At 45.9% G+C, this 19,082-nt stretch overlaps 1 protein-coding gene across 1 annotated transcript in view; it reads right to left on the reverse strand.

Annotated features, from left to right (window-relative positions):
* Positions 1 to 19,082, reverse strand: part of abcf3 (ATP-binding cassette, sub-family F (GCN20), member 3) — a 23,008-nt gene extending 3,926 nt beyond the window's left edge. The window contains exons 1-13 of the mRNA XM_084951892.1: positions 16,116 to 19,082; positions 15,529 to 15,676; positions 15,374 to 15,450; positions 6,134 to 6,189; positions 5,280 to 5,377; positions 5,085 to 5,207; positions 4,740 to 5,006; positions 4,534 to 4,614; positions 3,342 to 3,401; positions 3,207 to 3,263; positions 2,032 to 2,054; positions 1,899 to 1,954; positions 1,360 to 1,560 (exon numbers count right to left, since the gene is read on the reverse strand). Coding sequence (XP_084808018.1) covers positions 1,360 to 1,560; positions 1,899 to 1,954; positions 2,032 to 2,054; positions 3,207 to 3,263; positions 3,342 to 3,401; positions 4,534 to 4,614; positions 4,740 to 5,006; positions 5,085 to 5,207; positions 5,280 to 5,377; positions 6,134 to 6,189; positions 15,374 to 15,450; positions 15,529 to 15,676; positions 16,116 to 16,188 — 1,320 coding nt within the window. The 5' untranslated portion in view covers positions 16,189 to 19,082. The remainder of the gene's footprint in view (positions 1 to 1,359; positions 1,561 to 1,898; positions 1,955 to 2,031; positions 2,055 to 3,206; positions 3,264 to 3,341; positions 3,402 to 4,533; positions 4,615 to 4,739; positions 5,007 to 5,084; positions 5,208 to 5,279; positions 5,378 to 6,133; positions 6,190 to 15,373; positions 15,451 to 15,528; positions 15,677 to 16,115) is intronic.

Consider the following 19,082-nt stretch of genomic DNA (forward strand, 5'->3'; position numbering starts at 1 on the left):
TGTACTGTCTGTACCTGTGTGTACCTGTGTGTACTGTCTGTACCTGTGTGTACCTGTCTGTACTGTCTGTACCTGTGTGTATCTGTCTGTACTGTCTGTACCTGTGTGTACCTATGTGTACCTGTCTGTACTGTCTGTACCTGTGTGTACCTGTGTGTACTGTCTGTACCTGTGTGTACCTGTCTGTACTGTCTGTACCTGTGTGTACCTGTCTGTACTGTCTGTACCTGTGTGTACATATGTGTACCTGTGTGTACTGTCTGTACCTGTGTGTACCTGTCTGTACTGTCTGTAACTGTGTGTACTTGTGTGTACCTGTGTGTACTGTCTGTACCTGTGTGTACCTGTGTGTACTGTCTGTACTGTCTGTACCCGTGTGTACTGTGTGTACCTGTGTGTACCTGTCTGTACTGTCTGTAGTTGTGTGTACTTATGTGTACCTGTGTGTACTGTATGTACTGTCTGTACCTGTGTGTACTTGTGTGTACCTGTCTGTACTGTCTGTACCTGTGTGTACTTGTGTGTACCTGTCTGTACTGTCTGTACCTGTGTGTACCTGTGTGTACTGTCTGTACTGTCTGTACCCGTGTGTACTGTGTGTACCTGTGTGTACCTGTGTGTACTGTCTGTACTGTCTGTAACTGTGTGTACTTATGTGTACCTGTGTGTACCTGTCTGTACTGTCTGTAACTGTGTGTACTTGTGTGTACCTGTCTGTACTGTCTGTACCTGTGTGTACCTGTGTGTACTGTCTGTACTGTCTGTACCCGTGTGTACTGTGTGTACCTGTGTGTACCTGTGTGTACTGTCTGTACTTGTGTGTACTGTGTGTACCTGTGTGTACCTGTCTGTACTTGTGTGTACCTGTCTGTACTGTCTGTAGTTGTGTGTACCTGTGTGTACCTGTCTGTACTTGTGTGTACCTGTCTGTACTGTCTGTAGTTGTGTGTACTTATGTGTACCTGTGTGTACTGTATGTACTGTCTGTACCTGTGTGTACCTGTCTGTACTGTCTGTACCTGTGTGTACCTGTGTGTACTGTGTGTACCTGTGTGTACTGTCTGTAGTTGTGTGTACCTGTGTGTACTGTGTGTACCTGTGTGTACTGTGTGTACCTGTCTGTACTGTCTGTAGTTGTGTGTACCTGTGTGTACCTGTCTGTACTGTCTGTGCCTGTGTGTACCTGTGTGTACCTGTGTGTACTGTGTGTACCTGTCTGTAACTGTGTGTACTTGTGTGTACCTGTGTGTACTTGTGTGTACTGTCTGTACCTGTGTGTACCTGTCTGTACTGTCTGTGCCTGTGTGTACCTGTCTGTACCTGTGTGTACCTGTATGTACTGTCTGTACCTGTGTGTACCTGTATGTGCTGTCTGTATTGCAGCTGGGCCTCGTACTCTCTCTGCTGGTTCTTCAGTCGGTCCTCTTTGGTTTTAATAAAATTTTCGTAGTTGCCGCGGTAACTGTCAAGCCTCTGGGAGTGCAGGTGGATGATGTCTGTGACCACGGCATTCAGGAAGTTTCTGTCGTGGGAGACGACCAGGATGGTGGACTGCCAGGTCTGCAGGGGAGGGATGACTTATGAGGTTAGTGCAGCTGAGATAATCGACCCAGCCTGCCTCGTTCACTGACACCACCGCACAAACGTTTTAAACCTACAGTCTGAATGTGGCCACGCCCCAGTTTCTCCTCATTAGGAAGCAGGCTGACCTGTTTTCATCAATGTGGTCTGAACACGTCCAGCATTAACACTGAGTGACAGGGATCGTTATCAGGACGTGAGGTGACATCGTCAGGATGTGTAAACAAACTGAGGTGAGAAGAATCCAGGTGTGAGAGAAACACTCACGCACACGTCTGTGAGCGAGGCCGCTGTTTGCAGAGAGAGGCTAACCTTACCTGCAGGTAGTTCTCCAACCACAGAATGGCTCTGACGTCCAACATGTTGGTGGGCTCTGAAACACAAAACATGGAGAATACGTCACAGACCTCCTCCTCCCATCACAGCTGCAGCGAGGAAGGTGTGACTCACCATCAAGCAGCAGGAGGTCGGGCCTGCAGAAAAGAAACCAGAGAAGAAGAAATCGTCAGCCGAGCATCGATCTGTAGACTCCCGTCATCTTTACCCTGTGTGTGTGTGTCTCTGTGTGTGTGATTCTGTGTGTGTGTGACTAGGGATGGGTATCGTTTAGGTTTTATCCGATACCAGTACCAAACCGGTACTTTTGAAACAGTGCCGGTGCTTAAACGGTGCTCAAACTGGTGCTTAAAGAATGGAGAACACCAACTTTGTCCAAAAACCTCTCATGTTCAGCTGTTTTTTTGTAAAAAGATAACAATGTTAGCCTTTTCTGCAGCTATGGGGCATATATGGTATCACTCTTGGCTGGAAGCAGTGCTTAAACAATGGAAAAAACACAAACTTTGTCCAAAAACCTCTCATGTTTAACTGTTTTCCTCTTTTTCTTTGGTCATTTTAGCCTTTTTTTTGCCAGGGTGAAGGGAGCATCTGCCATCAAACAAGAAGACAGCCGCATGTAACTACAACGGTGTTTGCATTAATTTAATAACGTGGTTAGCCTACTCAACAACAACATTAAGCTACTCACGCAGAGAAGAATGGCTGCTGCTGCATCATCATCCTCATCATTTCTGCTACACTGGCAGGGCTAGGGGCCAGGACTCTCCTCTTCGGGTTCTTGGGGGATGTTGCTAACTCCAGGTCCGATAACAGGCACCACACCCGCAGTAGATGCGCTCGGTGTGAGCTCTTGCAGCAAGCTATCAAATACGGTGCATTTTTTGGCTTTAAAAACCCCCGCTATGCGGAGGTGTTACCTCCTTTGACAGTATCACAGTATCAGCTTAAAGCACTTGTTGCAGGCTGCTGAGTTTGGATCTTTTGCTGTGAAGTACAGCCAGACTTTTGACCGCTTCGCCTTGGGCCTTTTTAATCTGTAGCTCTGCTCTAAAAGAACGTACGTACCTGGACCCGCCTACTACGCTTGGAAAGGTAAAATGATTGGCTAGAATCCAAAGTGTGTGACATCTCAGGAAAATAAAGCACCGAAATGTGCGCTGCTTTTCGGTCTGGTTACTACCGTTTATGTCAAAACCATAATGGCACCGGATACCGGTACCCATCCCTATGTGTGACTCTGTGTGTGTGACTCTGTGTGTGTGACTCTGTGTGTGTGCATCACTCACCGAGCAAACAGAGCTCTGGCCAGTGCCAGTCTCATCCTCCAACCTCCAGAGAACTCCCTGCAGAGAAAACACACTCAGCATGACACTAAACAGGAGTGTGTGTGTGTGTGTGGGGGGGGGGGGGCTGTGACTCACTTTGTGGCCTGCTGTTGCATTCTAGGAGAAAATCCAAGACCAGCCAGGATGACAGACGCTCTGATTGGACGAGAGAACAACAGCTTCTTACTGTCTGTGGGTTTCAAACCGACACCCTCTCCGGTGTTTGTTAGAAACATCAGCAGCAGGTGAAGCCTCGCCATGGCGCCCCCTGCTGGTGAAAACCTCTCACAGCGCTTCACGTCTAACTTGAAGTACGAACGCGACTGGATGGAGGCTTTGTGCTCAGTGGGCGGGTCTACCAGCTTTCATGCATCTTATTGGCTAAACTTCTCATAAACCTGCCCTCTACCCGAGACACAGAGGTGAACTTGAGGAGCCGGGGATCAAACCATCGACCTCACGATTACAAATTCATCACCACATCTGTGCTGACCAGCTTCTCGATTCTCGAGCGCGTCCTTCATCACACAGGTAAACGGACACGCTCAGACGTCACACGTGCTCAGTGACCTGATGATCAGCGAGAGGCTGGTACTGCTGTCTGAACACACACGGGACCGGATTTAAACCTTTAACTTCCATCTGTTCAGGGTCGGTGGGGGTGGAGCCTATGTCGGGGCAAACCTGACATCATGTGACTGGACTATGGGCGGAACCCTCGCAGACTGCTGTGAGGCAGCAGCAGTAACCCCAGAACCACCGCGCCGCCTTAAGTTTCACTTCATCAGCAGATTTAAAGGTTTTCCATGAGGTTTTGAGGCGCCGCGTCGGGTGCTGTGTCAGCCTGCAGCCGCACTCATCGCCTCCACCGAGCTGTCTGCACGTCAGCCCTGCTCTCGCCGACCGTTGGCTCATCGTTAAGACTTGTTTTCTCACATCTGGATCCCAATAATCACGGCGGCTTCACAACGTTTTCCAGCCCGATGTAGACTCTGTGGTTACGCACTGTGTTCTGTGGGCGGGGCTGATTTAACGCGGTGTACCTGGGCACCCGTCTTTTTCCCTGACACAAATGAACAAATGTAGGACACTGGTCCACGTTCCTGCCGGGCGGGTAACAGCGGCATTACCGAGCTCACGGACGCGTACGACTTTATCACAGAGCCTCGAACACGCCGCCGCCTTGGAGGATCACAGCAGAGGACGAGGAGAAATCTTTCCTGTCAGCTGCAGGGAAAAACACCAGTGAAGAAGAACAGCAGCGTGTCGGTGCGGTTGTCATAGTTACCGGGCCGGCGCCTTGTCAGCTTCGATCTCCTCCAGCTTTCCGTAGATCTCGGACAGCCGCACGCTCTCCATCCCGTCGGCACTGAAACAACACGCATCAGAGACAGCTGCAGCTGATTGGACAAACACGCCGCCTGCTGCACTCTCATTAGCTGAATTAAATGTGAGAGATGTTCTGCGAGTCACGCCTCAGAGCGTTTCTCTTACGTTCCATTGGCGATGCGAGCATTCAGCCTCCTCTCCTCGCCCAGCAGGTCCTCCCGCACCGTGTCGCTCTCCAGGACGCTCTGCAGCGCTGACGTTTCGTCCCCCGCCACTTCCTGCTCCACGTGCAGGATGGAAATGTGAGCTGGGACACGGAGACTGCGACTTGCCAGCATCTTCAGCAGCGTCGTTTTCCCCAGGCCGTTGCGGCCGATCAGGCCGTATCGCCGGCCCGACGCCAGGCTCAGCTCCGCCCCCTGCAGCAGACATCTGAGACACAAACGGCAGTGTGAGAAAACGAGCCGTCCCACCCCGCTGCGCCCCCGCTGGTGTTTTCCCAGCGCTCACCTCTCTCCAAAGGACACGTCAAAGTTCTCGATGCGGATGTCGTAGCTGCGGTTCTTCCCCGATTGGTCGACTCGGCTGTCCTTCTTACTGCTGGCCTGACTGGCCGACGCCTCCTCCAGGACTCTGAGGAAACAGGAGGACAGGTGAGAGGGGCACAGGTGTGTGCAGGTGATGACAGGTGGACGGTGGACTCACAGTGGGCTGGAGGCCTTCTGCGAGTCCTTCTCGCTCCTGCGCTCGTGTTTGGCTTTCAGCTTCGCCTCGGCTTTCTCCAGCTTCTTGGCGTCGACCGTCTGAAGACAGAAAGCAGAGGAGCGCTCAGTAACACCTGCCGTAACCTGAGAGACAGGTCCCGCTGAGAGCTCAGGCCAGAACGCCACGCTGCATTTAATGCGGAGCGTTCAGACTCGCAGCGTGACCGATGAGAACCAACCCCGCCTTCAGCTCGCCTCCTGGTGACTCTGCCGACAGTCTGAGGAGCTCACGTGGTTTTCACATCTGTCATGTGTTCATTTAGCTTTGGTCGTAATTTAGGCGTCTACTTTCTTCTGGTTTTAGTCGAAGCAGCATCAGGACATTCCAGTTTGTCGCGTTGCCCCTGAGAGTGGCCGTATTTTCATCACATCCACTGTGAAATGTGTCGCCGCTCCTTTTTGTCGTGTTTTGTGAGAAACAGGAAGCTAGCTGAACTGTTTCCTGGGCAGATCGAACCTGACTGCGCAGGAAGGTCGCTTCTGATTGGACCACTTCCACATTCGTCACACCTTTGTACACAACTCAGTTCTGATTGGCTCTCGTCTGTGCTGAACATTTCCATCCATCTCGTTTGACTGGCTGACTAACGTGTCGATACACAAATGCTGGTGACCAAACCCGGACACGTGCAGGCTAAAGCTAGTGCTAATCAATAATCTGCTGATTGAATCAAAGGCTTATTGATGATCGTCCATCACGGCTTTTTTGACTTTTTAATCAGAGGCTGTAATTTTTGTCCCGCGCAGCCAGGCTAACGTCACCACGAACGAGTCTCCCAGGTTTCCGGTACATACCGTGTTCTGAGCACGTCTCATCATCCAGATGCCCTCAGCGTCTTTGGCTGCAGAAACTGAGGAGAAGGAAACAGGCAGATCAATACATGACATGACATCAATAAGTAATAATAGTAATGGCGTTGTCTTCGCAGACAGCAGGTGTAGTGGGCACACACTGACATTAAACTGACTGAGTCAAAACTCCTCGCTGCAGGCAGCATGACGACGGCAGCGACGTAAAGACAGTCAAATATTTTAGTCACAGCTTGTTTTCGTTAACAATAAACACGGATCGAGGCTAGCGTCTGCACAGTACACAAACCATCATGTTAAACACTCAACTTTTAACAGAGGTGGAGACTTCTTCGATATTTGTCCCGACCCCTGCCTCCCCTCTGAGCTCTCACACACTCTGAGGGTCACTGTGTGACACTTCACTATGTGAAGTTACAAAAACGTCGTTTTTCTGCTTGGAGACACTCCGTGCATCTTGCCCGTTTGTATATATCCCCACACCCATGTCTATGTACATACTCACACACACAGTATCTACATACACATACATAATACTGGTGGTGGTCAGAGCGCCCCAGGGCGGCTGTGGCTACACTGTAGCTGCCATCACCAGTGTGTGAATGTGTGTGTGACTGGATGTGTAAAGCGCTTTGGGGTCCTTAGGGACTAGTAAAGCGCTACACAAATACAGGCCATTTACCATAATACATATCTACATCTGCATGCATGCATACTCATGCACCCTTTTACATATTTCCGTGCATGTCTATACAAGTGTCCATTCAGCATCTTAAGGAATTAAGACCAGTCGAGCACCAGCAAATCAGGTCAAATGAAAACAGAATGGGAAGGGAATGAATAAGATCCTTTCCCTACATTATTCACAACCATTTTCCATACTCGAAAACCATTTTGACCAATATCTTTGAAATTTGTCTTTACAGAGTCTTAGAGAAAAGGTCATCTTTTCCATTTCACAAATATCTTCTACTATGGCTGACCACTCTCCAACCGTTGGTGGGTCCTTGTCCAGCCATCTTCTAGTTATTGCTTTTTTACTTGCTGCCAGGAATATTTTAAGAGGGTATTTATCTTTCGCATTCATCTCAACTGGTACATTTCCCAAATATATTGTAGCAAAGAAAAACTCAATCTCAAAACCTTTTTAATCACTTCAGAACAGCAAACCTGAATCCAGTAACTGCTGGAGGCAATGTGGCAACACTATGGCTGACCACTACCATATATTCTGGGATTGTCCGGCTATTAAATCTTATTGGGCCAAAATACTAACGAGGATTAAGAAGGCAATGGGTTTTTTACTGTAATGAAAATCTTATACTATTCTTCCAGGAAAATTCCCTCCAAAGAGGGGAGCTAGAGGTAGTCATGTTTATTTTACAAATATTTAACCAATCATCATACGTAAGCGTGATATCTGCTTCTTTCGCCCATCTGTTCCTAACATACTGGGTGGAGTGGGTCCTGTATGATTGTTTCGAGATCAGCTTTTTATGTACTTTACCTTTATAGGTGTCGACAAACATATCAATGAGCCCCCCTCCTCAGAATGCTCCCTTTCAACTTTAATGTTTTTATTAAAATGGTGTCTCAATTGTAAGTGTCTGTAAAAGTCTGTTTTATTTAACCCGTAAGTTTCACTGAGTTGTAGAAGCTGTCCATGTCTGTTTTGGTTGAGATTTTACAGTATGCTGTAATACCCTTCCAAGTCCATTCTCTAAACACCCGTCCAAATGTGCTGGTGTGAAACCCGTATCATATCCTACCAACCTTAGTATTTTCCTTTGCAAATTGAATTTTTTACTTTGTTTAGTCCATGTATTTAAGGCTACTTTGGTGCACTCATGCAATTTACACATGTTTTTTCTGTAGACTTACATCCCCCAGTAAAGACTGTAGAGGTATGTCCAATTGAGCAAGTTCCAAATCTCCACTTTGCTTCATATCTGTTATCACATAATCTAACCAAATATTGGAGCTGTGCCGCATTGTAATCGTCCTCCAGGCTGGGTAAGGATAATCCACCTTGGTCTTTTGGCAACTGTAGAGTTTTAAGTCGTACCCTGGGTTTTTACTCTGCCAAATAAATTGTGAGATCGTTCTTTTCCACTCATTAAATTGTTTGGTGGGAATTTCAATGGGCAGGGATTAAAAAAGAAACAACAGACGGGGTAAAACATTCATTTTCACAATTTCTAGTCTACCATACAGACCAATTGTCAAAGGTGCCCTTCTTCCCAAGTCCACTTTTGTATTTTGTGTGATAGCATCATAATTTAAGTTATACATTTCCGTCAAATCCTTTGGTATGATGACTCCAAGATATGTCAATTTGTTAGTATTCCATTTGAAATCATACGTTTTACATGTTTTCTTTTGGCACATAGTTGTAAATTAGAGTTTGGGTTTTGTGTATATTTAATTTGTAACCCAAGAATTGGCTAAACTGTTCAAGGCTTTGAGAAGGTCAAAAGTATGTCATCTGCATACAAGCATATTTTATACTCCACTCCTTTAACTTGATGCCCTCGATTTTCTGGTCTTCTCTAATACATTGAGCCAGGGGCTCTATAAAAAATGCAAACGAGGTAGGGCTTAGGGGGCACCCCTGGCGACGTCCTCTCTCCAGTGTAATAGTCCTGGACAGATTTCCATTTGTTTTAATCCGCGCAGTTGGACAACTGTATAACAGATTTTGAAGCCAAACTGTTTTAGATAAAGAAATCCCCATTGCACCATATCAAAGGCTTTCTCTGCATCCAAACTCAAAGCAACTGATTTAAATTGATTTTGACTCATAATATTTATCAGGTACAGTGCTCTTCTTACATTATCCTGTGTGTATTTTATGAAACCCGTTTGGTCGTGGTCGATCAAGTTGGGAATAACATTTTCCGGTCTTTTTGCGATGATTGGAGTAAATATTCTGTAATCTATGTTTAAGACTGAGATAGGTCTATATGAGGTGCACTCTGATCGATCCCTTCCCTCCTTTGGAATCACAGATATGATAGCTTGTTTCCCGGATACTGGAGTCTCTCCTCCCTTCAAGATATAATTAAAACATTTTAACAGCATTGGTGACAAAAGGTCCCTATACCGCTTAAACCATTCTGCAGGGAATCCATCTGCTCCTGGCACTTTGTCTTCAGCCTAGATATAGCTTTATCAAGTTCTGCTTTAGTAACCTCTTGAGTCAGTAGTTTGTTTTGTTCTTCTCCTGTGGAAGGCAAATCTAGAGACTCCAGAAATCCTTTCACTAGTGATGAATCCATTATTTGGGGTTGAGTGTAAAGCTCTTTGTAATATAACGCAAAAGATTCTTCTATATCTTCGGGTTTATAGCAAAAGGTCTTAGTAAGTGGATTTGTAATTTTTGTAACTGTTCTATCTGTAAATGTTTGCACAGTTTCCATGTTAATTTTTTTTTTGCTTTGGGGCCGTTTTCATAGTAGTTTTGTCTGAGATATTTCAGCTTGACTTCTATTTGTTTATCCAGAATATTGTTTAGCTCCTCCTTAATATGTTTAATTTGTTACAGTCTTTTGATTCTATGTGTGCTTGTTCCAATACTTTCAACTTATTTGACACGACAGTCTGTTGCTTCTCTCCTTCCCTTTTCTTCCTCGCTGACCACATTATTAGTTTTCCTCTGAGCACTGCTTTCGCGGTATCCCACAGGGTACTCGGTGACACTTCACCATTGTCATTAACCTCCAAAAATTCATTAACTTCTTTTAAAATAAATTCTTCACATTTTTGGTCATTTAAACGGCTCGTGTTCAGTCTCCATACAACGTTTCTAGGCTTAATACCCAGATGTATCTTTAAGTGTACCGCCGAATGATCGGAAACATCTCTGGGTTACATTCTGTTATCCTCGGTCTTTCTGATTTGCACTTGAGTAGACGTGCAGGTGGGAGAAAAATGTATATGCTTCAAAGAAGGATGAAGTTCTCTCCACACATCAGCTCAACCTCATTAAGCATCTTTCTTACATAAAGAGATTCCAGATTCTGCTTTTTTAATAAGTTTGAGGAGTCCAAGGGTGTAATTGTACGTTCCAGTCTCCACCACATATCAGGACACCTGATGTCTCTGTAACAATTAAATCAAATATGGTCCTTATTAACGATTTGTCCTGTCCAGGTGGGCTGCAAATATGAAGTAGCGTCACTACTTTAGAGTCCAGGATTCCTTTTACCAAAATATATCGTCCTTCCTTATCTGCAATTTGTGAAGACAACTGGAAAGAGATTTTATTTGAAATCAGAATTGCAACTCCCCTATTGGGTCCCTTTGTATTTGATGAATAAATTTTTGTTTTTAAATCCGGGGTATTTAAGTTTTTCGTGCCCCTCTTTGGTTAGGTGGGTCTCCTGCTTCTTTTTTCATTTTAGCAAAGAGCTCTTTTAACTGGGTTTGAACATTAAGTGTTACATAAACTGTACTGTTGAAATGACATGTCTATAAAAGTCAAAGCATTTACCTTGTAAGACCTGGGTGATAAAACAAAACAAAAAAACCAACAACAAACAAAAACCCCACACACGACATACATTTGTTAAAATTTGAAACTTGAACTAAAACAGAACAAATGAGAGAACCGTGGTTTCGACTCAGAGACAGAATTCCCCAAAAACCTCCTGTGTGACGTCTCCTGTGTGACGTCTCCTGTGTGACGTCTCCTGAGGTTATGCATAAACTAAATACCACAAAGTAAGAAGTAATTAACCAATCAAACTAACCAGGAAAGTACGCTCCCAGAACAGTGTCTTAATCTCTAAGTACTCTCAGGCCGACATTTAACTTTCAGTATACATTTACATCTAAAATGAAACCAAAACATTTACACTAAATTATTTTCAGTGTAAGGCTGAAGTGTCGATCCTTACCCAGGAAAAGTCAAATCGGTAGAGAAACTCAGTTTCTCAAGTATTCAGCTTAGAACCTGATCAAACTGTGTCCCTTGGTTCATGTCGAAATGCCTGGAGCATCATCTTCGCTCTCCCTTGATGTGCATCACGGTTCTGGCGTCCCGCTGTCTCCCAGGAAAGGTGCTTCAGCTTTTCCCGTGTTGCATCCGTGGATCGGGTCTGTTCTCCCACGAAGCTCAGAACCTTCCTTTTCTTCAAATCCTCCGTGGCCTCCGTGGTCATAAGTTACGGTGCCGTCCCTGAGGACGACACGGAGTTTAGCTGGTGCGGGGGTCTGGAAGCGAATTCCTTTTTCTTTAAGGACTTTCCTCATGGGGGCGTAAGCCTTTCTTTTCCATTGAATCTCAGTGGGATAGTCCTGGTCAAAGTAGATTCTCACTCCGTTCAGAAAGACCTTTCTTTTTCCAAGCAGAGCCGAGCACCAGTTCTTTAATTCTGTACTTCAGAAAGTAAATCACTATTGACCGGGGGCTGCAGTTCGGCGGTGGCTTCGGGCCGAGAGCTCTATGACATCTTTGCATTCCCAGCTCAGTATCACTTAGGGACAACTCCGATTTAATAAATGTTTCCAAGAACTCCGTAGGTTGTCCCCTTGCGTGTTTTCTGGGATTCCATAAACACAAATGTTGTTTCTTCGTGATCGGGCTTCCAGGTCTGTCACTTTAGCTTGTATATTTTCTTGTGCTTGAATAGCTTGAAGCAGAAACTCGCTAGCCGCGGTAGCCCACTCCTCCACCTCCGCCACCCTCCCTTCTGCCCCATCCACTCTACTTATTGTGTCCTTTAGGTCTCTGGCAATTTTGTTTAATTTGTTATCGATATCTTTTCTGAGACAGGTAAGTTCTGTGGAGAAGGTGTCTTTGAAATTTTTCAGGTCTGTTTTCATGTCCAACCTGGTAGCTTTCAGCTCTTCGTGGATAGCGCAGATGCTAGCTTGCAGGCCGTCCATACCCTGGTCGCTGTCGTCATCTGTGTCTTTTTCCATTGTTTGTTTTTCCAACTTTTCCCGTTTTCATTGGTGTCTTGCCTCTCTGTTTACGGCCAGTTTTCCCCTCCATTCGTGTGAAATGCTGTCAGAGTAATAATTCGAGTAAGTTTGGGGAGTTTTGGTTAGTGAGTCTGGGAGCTCTCACCTTACACGTCCACCCGCACTACCGCCATCACAAAGTAAACTTTTAACATATTTTCAGGTGAGAATGTAGCTGTGTAAACTTCAAATATCTGCTCGGTTTATCAAGACATCACATATTTGCAAAAGTGCTTCGATGTTATCTGAGATGTCTGTTACCCACCAGCTCCATAGCTGACCGGGAGCTTGACGCCCACTAGAGCCGGCGAGAACAGCGGACTCCCGGCACATCGTTTTCAGCTCCCCACGGTCTGTCGCTACTCAGGTTAAACATGATATATAAGTCACTTAGATAACTTAAAAATGTTATTGTTTGGCTTTTTTCACTGTTTGATTTGCTCCTGAGTAAATCGGTTTGCCTGAGATTAAAGTTCTAGTTTTCACACAGCTGAATAAACGTCAAACAGAAAACTGATTAAACAGAAGTGTGAGACGGTCGAGAGCTGTGAGCTAATGATAGTTCTATAAGAGCAGATGCTGCTGGTGCAATAAGCTGTACGTTTTACGTCCAATGGATGATGATCTGATTAGTCGACTAATCACAAAAATAATCGGTGACTAGTCGACTATCAGAATAACCGTTTGCGGCAGCCCTAATCTGCACCAACACGTTCACAGCCGCGCAGTCCTGTAAGCTGCGAGGTGGGCCTCACACCTGCAGAAGGAGACCACAGCCATCAGGGAGCACCATTTCCATGAATTGGTGTGCATGGTCGGTGCTGAGGCAGGGGGTGTCAGAGTAACATCCACGTGGATGCAGGACCCAAGGTGTCCCAGCAGAACATCGCCCAAAGCATCACGCTGCCTCCGCCGGCTTGGCTTCTTCCCATAATGCATCCTGGTGTCAGGTGTTCTCCAGGTAAGTGACACACCTGGCCATCCACGCGATGGAAAAGAAAACGTGATTCATCAGAGCTTCTTGCATGCTCCCTGGTCCAGATCTGATGCTCACGTGCCCAATGTTGCTGCTTTCAAAGGTGGACAGGGGTCAGAGGTCCAAGTGTGACCTTTCTGTCAGACCCAGCATGAACTGTTCCAGCAGCTCGTCTGCTGAGAGTCGACCGCTCACAGATCCTGAAGCTGCAGGTTTCGTCACTCTGACCAAAACTGACTGAACCAGCAGCAAAAGAAGATCAAACTACGCTTCACGTTTGATAAACATGCTCATGAGCTCCCTCTGACTTTGGCTGCTGTACTTCCTGCACAGCTCTCTCTCTCTCTGCACTCAGAGACCAGTTTACCATCAGATCTCTGTTTTCTGCATTATTCTCTGTTTATTAGCCACCAGCCTGCTGCTGTGTTCGGTGCTGTCGGCCTCTGACAGCAAAGCCTCGTCTCTGCTGTTCAAACTGAACAAATGGAAACTTTTACAAATGACTGCTCAGCTGTGTCTGTAACCAAACCTCAGTAACTTTGCTTCACTTCAGCAGCATCAGGTCATGTTCACATGTTGATTCATGGTTTGCTTCGGTTTTTGATCGACTGCAGAATATTTTTAAGGTTCTCTGCTATAAAAAGCCAGAACAGGAAAACCTGCTTCATGTTTTTCTGTTTGATCCTCAGTTACTTTGACACAAAGACACCTGCTGTGATGCTCACACCTCTGATGAAGTCTCAGCGTCAGCTTTGGTTTCTACACAGATATAAAATATGGATATGTGCTGATAAATGATCAGAATTAGAATATTTCTGACTGTCTGAGTCAAAACTGAAACAGTGACGATACTCAGCCCTAGTTTTCCATTCTTCATAATTGCCCCCCTTTGCTTTATATTTCTATTCTCTCCATGAGCTTCGTGAGGTCGTCTCCTGAAATGGTTTCCAACAGTCTTGAAGGAGTTCCCAGACATGCTGAGCACCTGTTGGCCCTTTTGCCTTCACTCTGCGCTCCATCTCATCCCAAACCATCTCCACTGGGTTTAGGTGACTGTGTCTGGCGCACCACTCCATCACTCTCCTTGGTCACAGAGCCCTCACACAGCCTGGAGGTGTGTTTGGGCTCATTGTGCCGTTGAAGAATAAATGATGGCATGTTGCTGCAGGATGCTGTTGTAGCCATGCTGAGTCAGTGTGCCTTCAGTTTGGAATAAATCCCCAACAGTGTCACCATCAAAGCCCCCCCACACCATCACACCTCCTCCCCCATGCTTCACACTGGGAACCATGCATGTAGAGACCATCAGTTCACAAGACATGAACTGGTGGAGCCAAAGATCTCAGATGTGGACTCATCAGACCAAAGCACAGATGGTCTAACGTCCACTCCTTGTGTTTCTTGGCCCAAACAAATCTCTTCTCTTGTAGCTTTTCCTTAGTCGTGGTTTCTCAGCAGCTATTTGACACAAAGGCCTGATTCACACAGTCTCCTCTGAACATGCAGAGATGTGTCTGCTACTGGAGCTCTGTGCGGCATCTATCTGGGCTCTGATCCGAGCTGCTGTTAACTTGTGATTTCTGAGGCTGGTGACTCGGATGAATGTATCCTCAGCAGCAGAGGGGACTCCTGGTCTTCCTTTCCTGGGGCGTCCTCATGTGAGCCAGTTTCATCCCAGTGCTGGATGGTTTCTGTGACTGCACTTGGGGACACATTCAGCGTTTTAGCAGTTTTCTGGACTGACTGACCTTCAGTTCTTAAAGTAATGATGGACTGTTGTTTCTCTCAGCTGATTGGTTCTTGCCATAAGATAAATTCCAGCAGTTGTCAAACAGGGCTGTCAGCTGTGCACCAACCTGTCAAATGAACCCTGACAGGCACACCTGTGAGGTGAAACCATGTCAGGTGACTACATCATGAAGCTCACTGAGAGAAGGCCGAGGGTTTGCAGCGCTGTCAACAAAGCAAAGGGAGGAAGCTAAAATATAAACATATTTAGAGTTGTTCTTTGCTACATTACTCCGAAAAACCATCGAATGAGAAGGTGTCCAAACTTTTGACTGGTAGTGTACACACACACACACACACACACACACACACACTCCTCGTGCCTATGGTACGACAACTTTTCTCCGTGCCCCTGGTACACTGCGCAGAAACACCTTGCCACACACACACACACACACAAGGTGTGTTCTGGTTAGGTGAGTGTTAGGAGTGTGTTTGGTTTCTGCACTCTTACAGCCTGTGTGTGTGTGTGCTCCTCGGCGTGTTGACCTTACCGCTGTCTGCAGAGATCTGGGAGAGCTGCACGGGAGCGTCCAGCAGCACCTGCCTCTGAGCGCCGCGGTGGTGGTTTCTGAAAGACACACACGTTCACATTAACACGCCGCCTCTCCCGACGGCCCAGAGGAGACCTCGCCCACCCAGTCCTCACAGTTTCAGCGTGTTGAACATCTGCAGACAGATGTCTCGGATGTCATCTTCGTTTTTACTGTCAGCTGACACCTCCTGCAGCACGCCGCCGACCGCTTCGTAAACCTCCTCGCTGTCCTCGAAATCTGCCCCGCCGCCATCCAGAACACCTGAAACACAAACACACCTCAGCAGGAGGATCAGCAGATCCTCTTTAAACAGCTCCAGGCTGCGTGTCTGCCCCGGTTCACACACCACGAGGAAGAAGCTGGTGGAAACCCTCCTAATTTCAGAGCCCCCACCAGCTGCCTCTGAGCTGGATCAATCACAGGATCAATAAATGAGTCTCAGGGTTTCTGCTTCCTCTAATGCTGCTTCCGTGTTTCCGCTACCTGTGGATCTCTCAGGCCGTGCTAACCCAGGTTCAGGTCCAGGCGTGCCGGGTTATGCCGTGCTAGCCGGTGTCCCTGCTCTGAGTGCTGTCAGCCCGGTTAGCTCGTTAGCTCATTGGCTAAAGAGCAGCCGCTGTCAGGCTAACCCCCGTCGGCTCCGGGCCGGCGGACAGCGGCTCGCTCCCCCCGGACAGCGGCCCGGTGCCCGGCCTCTCACCTGTGATGTAGTCGAACAGCTCCGCGTCGATCTCAGGAAACTCGCTCTTCAGGATGTCCACGTACGTCGCCATGATAGCCGACCCCGAACACCGCCTGGACGCGCATGTGCCGGTATGCGACAGCGCTGTGAACTCTGGGAGATGACGTTTGTGGAGCGGTTGACGTCAGCGGTGAAGGAGCCCCTGCTTTTCTTTTTTTTTTTTTAAGAAAAAAAATCCTGTTATTGTTTGAATTCCTGACTTTTCCAGGATGTCACGTGATTTTAAATAAAATAAACTAAACAATAAAAAACCCTCAAGCGTAAGCCTGCATTCTCTCTGCTGGCCAGCAGGGCGGAGACTCTTCTTCTTCGCTACATCATGAGCCTCCTCTCAGATCTTCCTCTCCTCCGCCCGCCTGGCAGCTCCATCTTCAGTCGCCATCCTCTGCACATGCTCAAACCTGCTCAGCCTCTGTGACTCTGAGCTATCCCTGTGATGGACTCATGTCCGTGCTGCTCACTGAGCACCTTCTCCTCCTGTTTATTAAATTATAATAAAAACGACATGAGTGAGTACAGAGATCTGCTCACCGCAACAAAGCTGGGAATTACAGTAGTACGACAAGTATTACTGCTGTATTAGCAGTAGTATGGTAGCGTGCCAGCAGTATTATACTATTATAAGCACTGTATTACATTGTTAATAGTATTATTGCATTAAATAGTTATAGTACTGTGGTATCAGTAGCACTGGGCTGTATCTGTTGTAGTATTACAGCATTAGAAGCAGTAAGAGTATTACAAAAGTAATATTATAATAACAACTGTAGTATTGCTGTACACGTATACAAATACCTGTCAGTGATCCCCTACAAAAAATCAGAACACAGTACGATGGGCAGTAATCTTACAAGAATATTGGAGTATTTCAGCAGTATCGTGACTGCTCGCCAGGCTCTCTGTTCCAGTGTCTCTGTGGTAGTACTACAGTAATGTAACAGTAGTATTACAGTGGTAGTGAGCAGTGTTGGTCAAGTTACTTGAAAAAAGTAATCAGTAACTAATTACTGATTACTTCCCCAAAAAAGTAATCCCGTTTCTTTACTGATGACTTATTTTCAAAAGTAATTAATTACTTAATTACTTAGTGACTTTTTAAAAACATGATTTACAACCTGAATAGGTGATAAAGTGATAGATCTTTCAGCCCAATTCTACTTTTTCTGCATAATCCATCATACAAAATGTAATCAAATGGAAAAGTCTCTTTTTAAAACTTGTTTTATTAGTTTTAATCTTTTAACTTTATGCATCAAGCAAAAATTTAATTACATGCAACATTCTCTGACTGGAAGAAATTTGTTTAACATTTAAACTTATTTTCTGCACATTCCAGCACATAAAATAGTTTTTTGTGTTTACACTCACTCTTACAAATAAATGCAAGTAAAACACAGAAGAAAATAAATAAAATCAAAGACTAGCGGTCCTGTTGCTCTATTTTCACCTGTATAGCAGGCGGAGGTTTGCCCTGGTGCAGGTGTGCTGCAGCGGTCAGTGGAAGAATCCACGAGTTTGTCTGTGAATTTCCCTGGTAGCTACTCGGTGCTTGCTCGGAAGTTTAGGGTTTTTTTCGGTGTAAAAAGAAGTTTTCTTCCCACGCAGTGAACAGCGGACACTAATGTTTTTGTCACTTTTTATGGAATCAAACTCAAAGTAAGGTCAGTACTTCCACGCTTTAAACGCTGCACGCGCATACTCTCTCCCCACTCGATATATGATCCATTGTTGATCTGCACACAGCTGTTGCCACGAACGTCGCACTCGCTTACGTCATTGTCATGAGACACACTCGCAAAAAAATCATGGCTTTAGTAACGCAGCGTGTTTCCGGGAAAGTAACAGTAATCTAATTACCGTTTTTGCAATGGTAATCCCTTAATTTACTCATTACTTGAAAAAGTAATTTGAAAAAGTAACGCGTTACTTGTTACAAGTAACACGTTACTGCCCATCTCTAGTAGTGAGTCTCCTCACTCAATTGTAGTGTTACACTACTAGTAGTAATATGGAGCTCTAACACCTCTGTGGGTTTAAAGAAGGCCCAACAGCGTCTCCACTTTCTGAGAATCCTCAGAAAAATGGACCTGAAGGAGCTGCTGACCGTCTTCTACCGCTGCTCCATTGAAAGTGTGCTGACGTACTGCATCGGTGTGTGGTTCTCCAGCTGCACCACAGCACACAGAAAGGCACTCCAGAGGGTCATCAATATGGCCCAAAAAATCATTGGACATCCTCTTCCCTCCCTGATGGACCTGTACAGCACTCGCTGTCTCCAGAGGGCACGCAGCACATTACAGGACTGCACACACCCAGGACACCGGGTGTTTAAGCTGCTGCCGTCTGGCAGGAGGTTCAGGCTGCTGAGGTCCTGAACAAACAGACTCAAGAACAGCTTTTACAACAGGGCAACAGCCCTGATCAATGCTAACAGCTGACCTGACTGGATACCTCCCTGGACTTTTTTGGGGGGAGGGGGGTTAACAACGGTAAAAACAATAACAATAATAATATTTATATTTATAACAAGGTGCAATAATGATTAATGTGCAATAATAACAGTGTGCAACACACATACACTTATTCATTTTTTATTACTAAGTTAATATACTGTGTTGTATCGTGTCGTGTTGTGTTATATGTAGTGCCGACGTAGGACAGTTTTCCAACTTCATTGAACTACTGTACTCTGTATGACTGTGCAATGACAATAAAGAGTTATATATCTTATCTAATAGTACTGTAGTATTGCAGTTTGACTAGTAGTATTACACTAGTACTAAATTATAGTGGTATAGTGTATAGTGATGCCAGTATTACAGCAGTACTAATAATACTACCGTAGTATTGCAGCTGCACTATAGCACTACTAAAGTAGTAGTACTGCAGTAATACTACAGCATTGCTCGCTTCGTCTTGTTGTCC

The sequence above is a fragment of the Perissodus microlepis genome, chromosome 14 (assembly GCF_051167445.1).
Source record: "Perissodus microlepis isolate ML-2025 ecotype Zambia chromosome 14, ASM5116744v1, whole genome shotgun sequence".
Lineage (NCBI taxonomy): Eukaryota > Metazoa > Chordata > Actinopteri > Cichliformes > Cichlidae > Perissodus > Perissodus microlepis.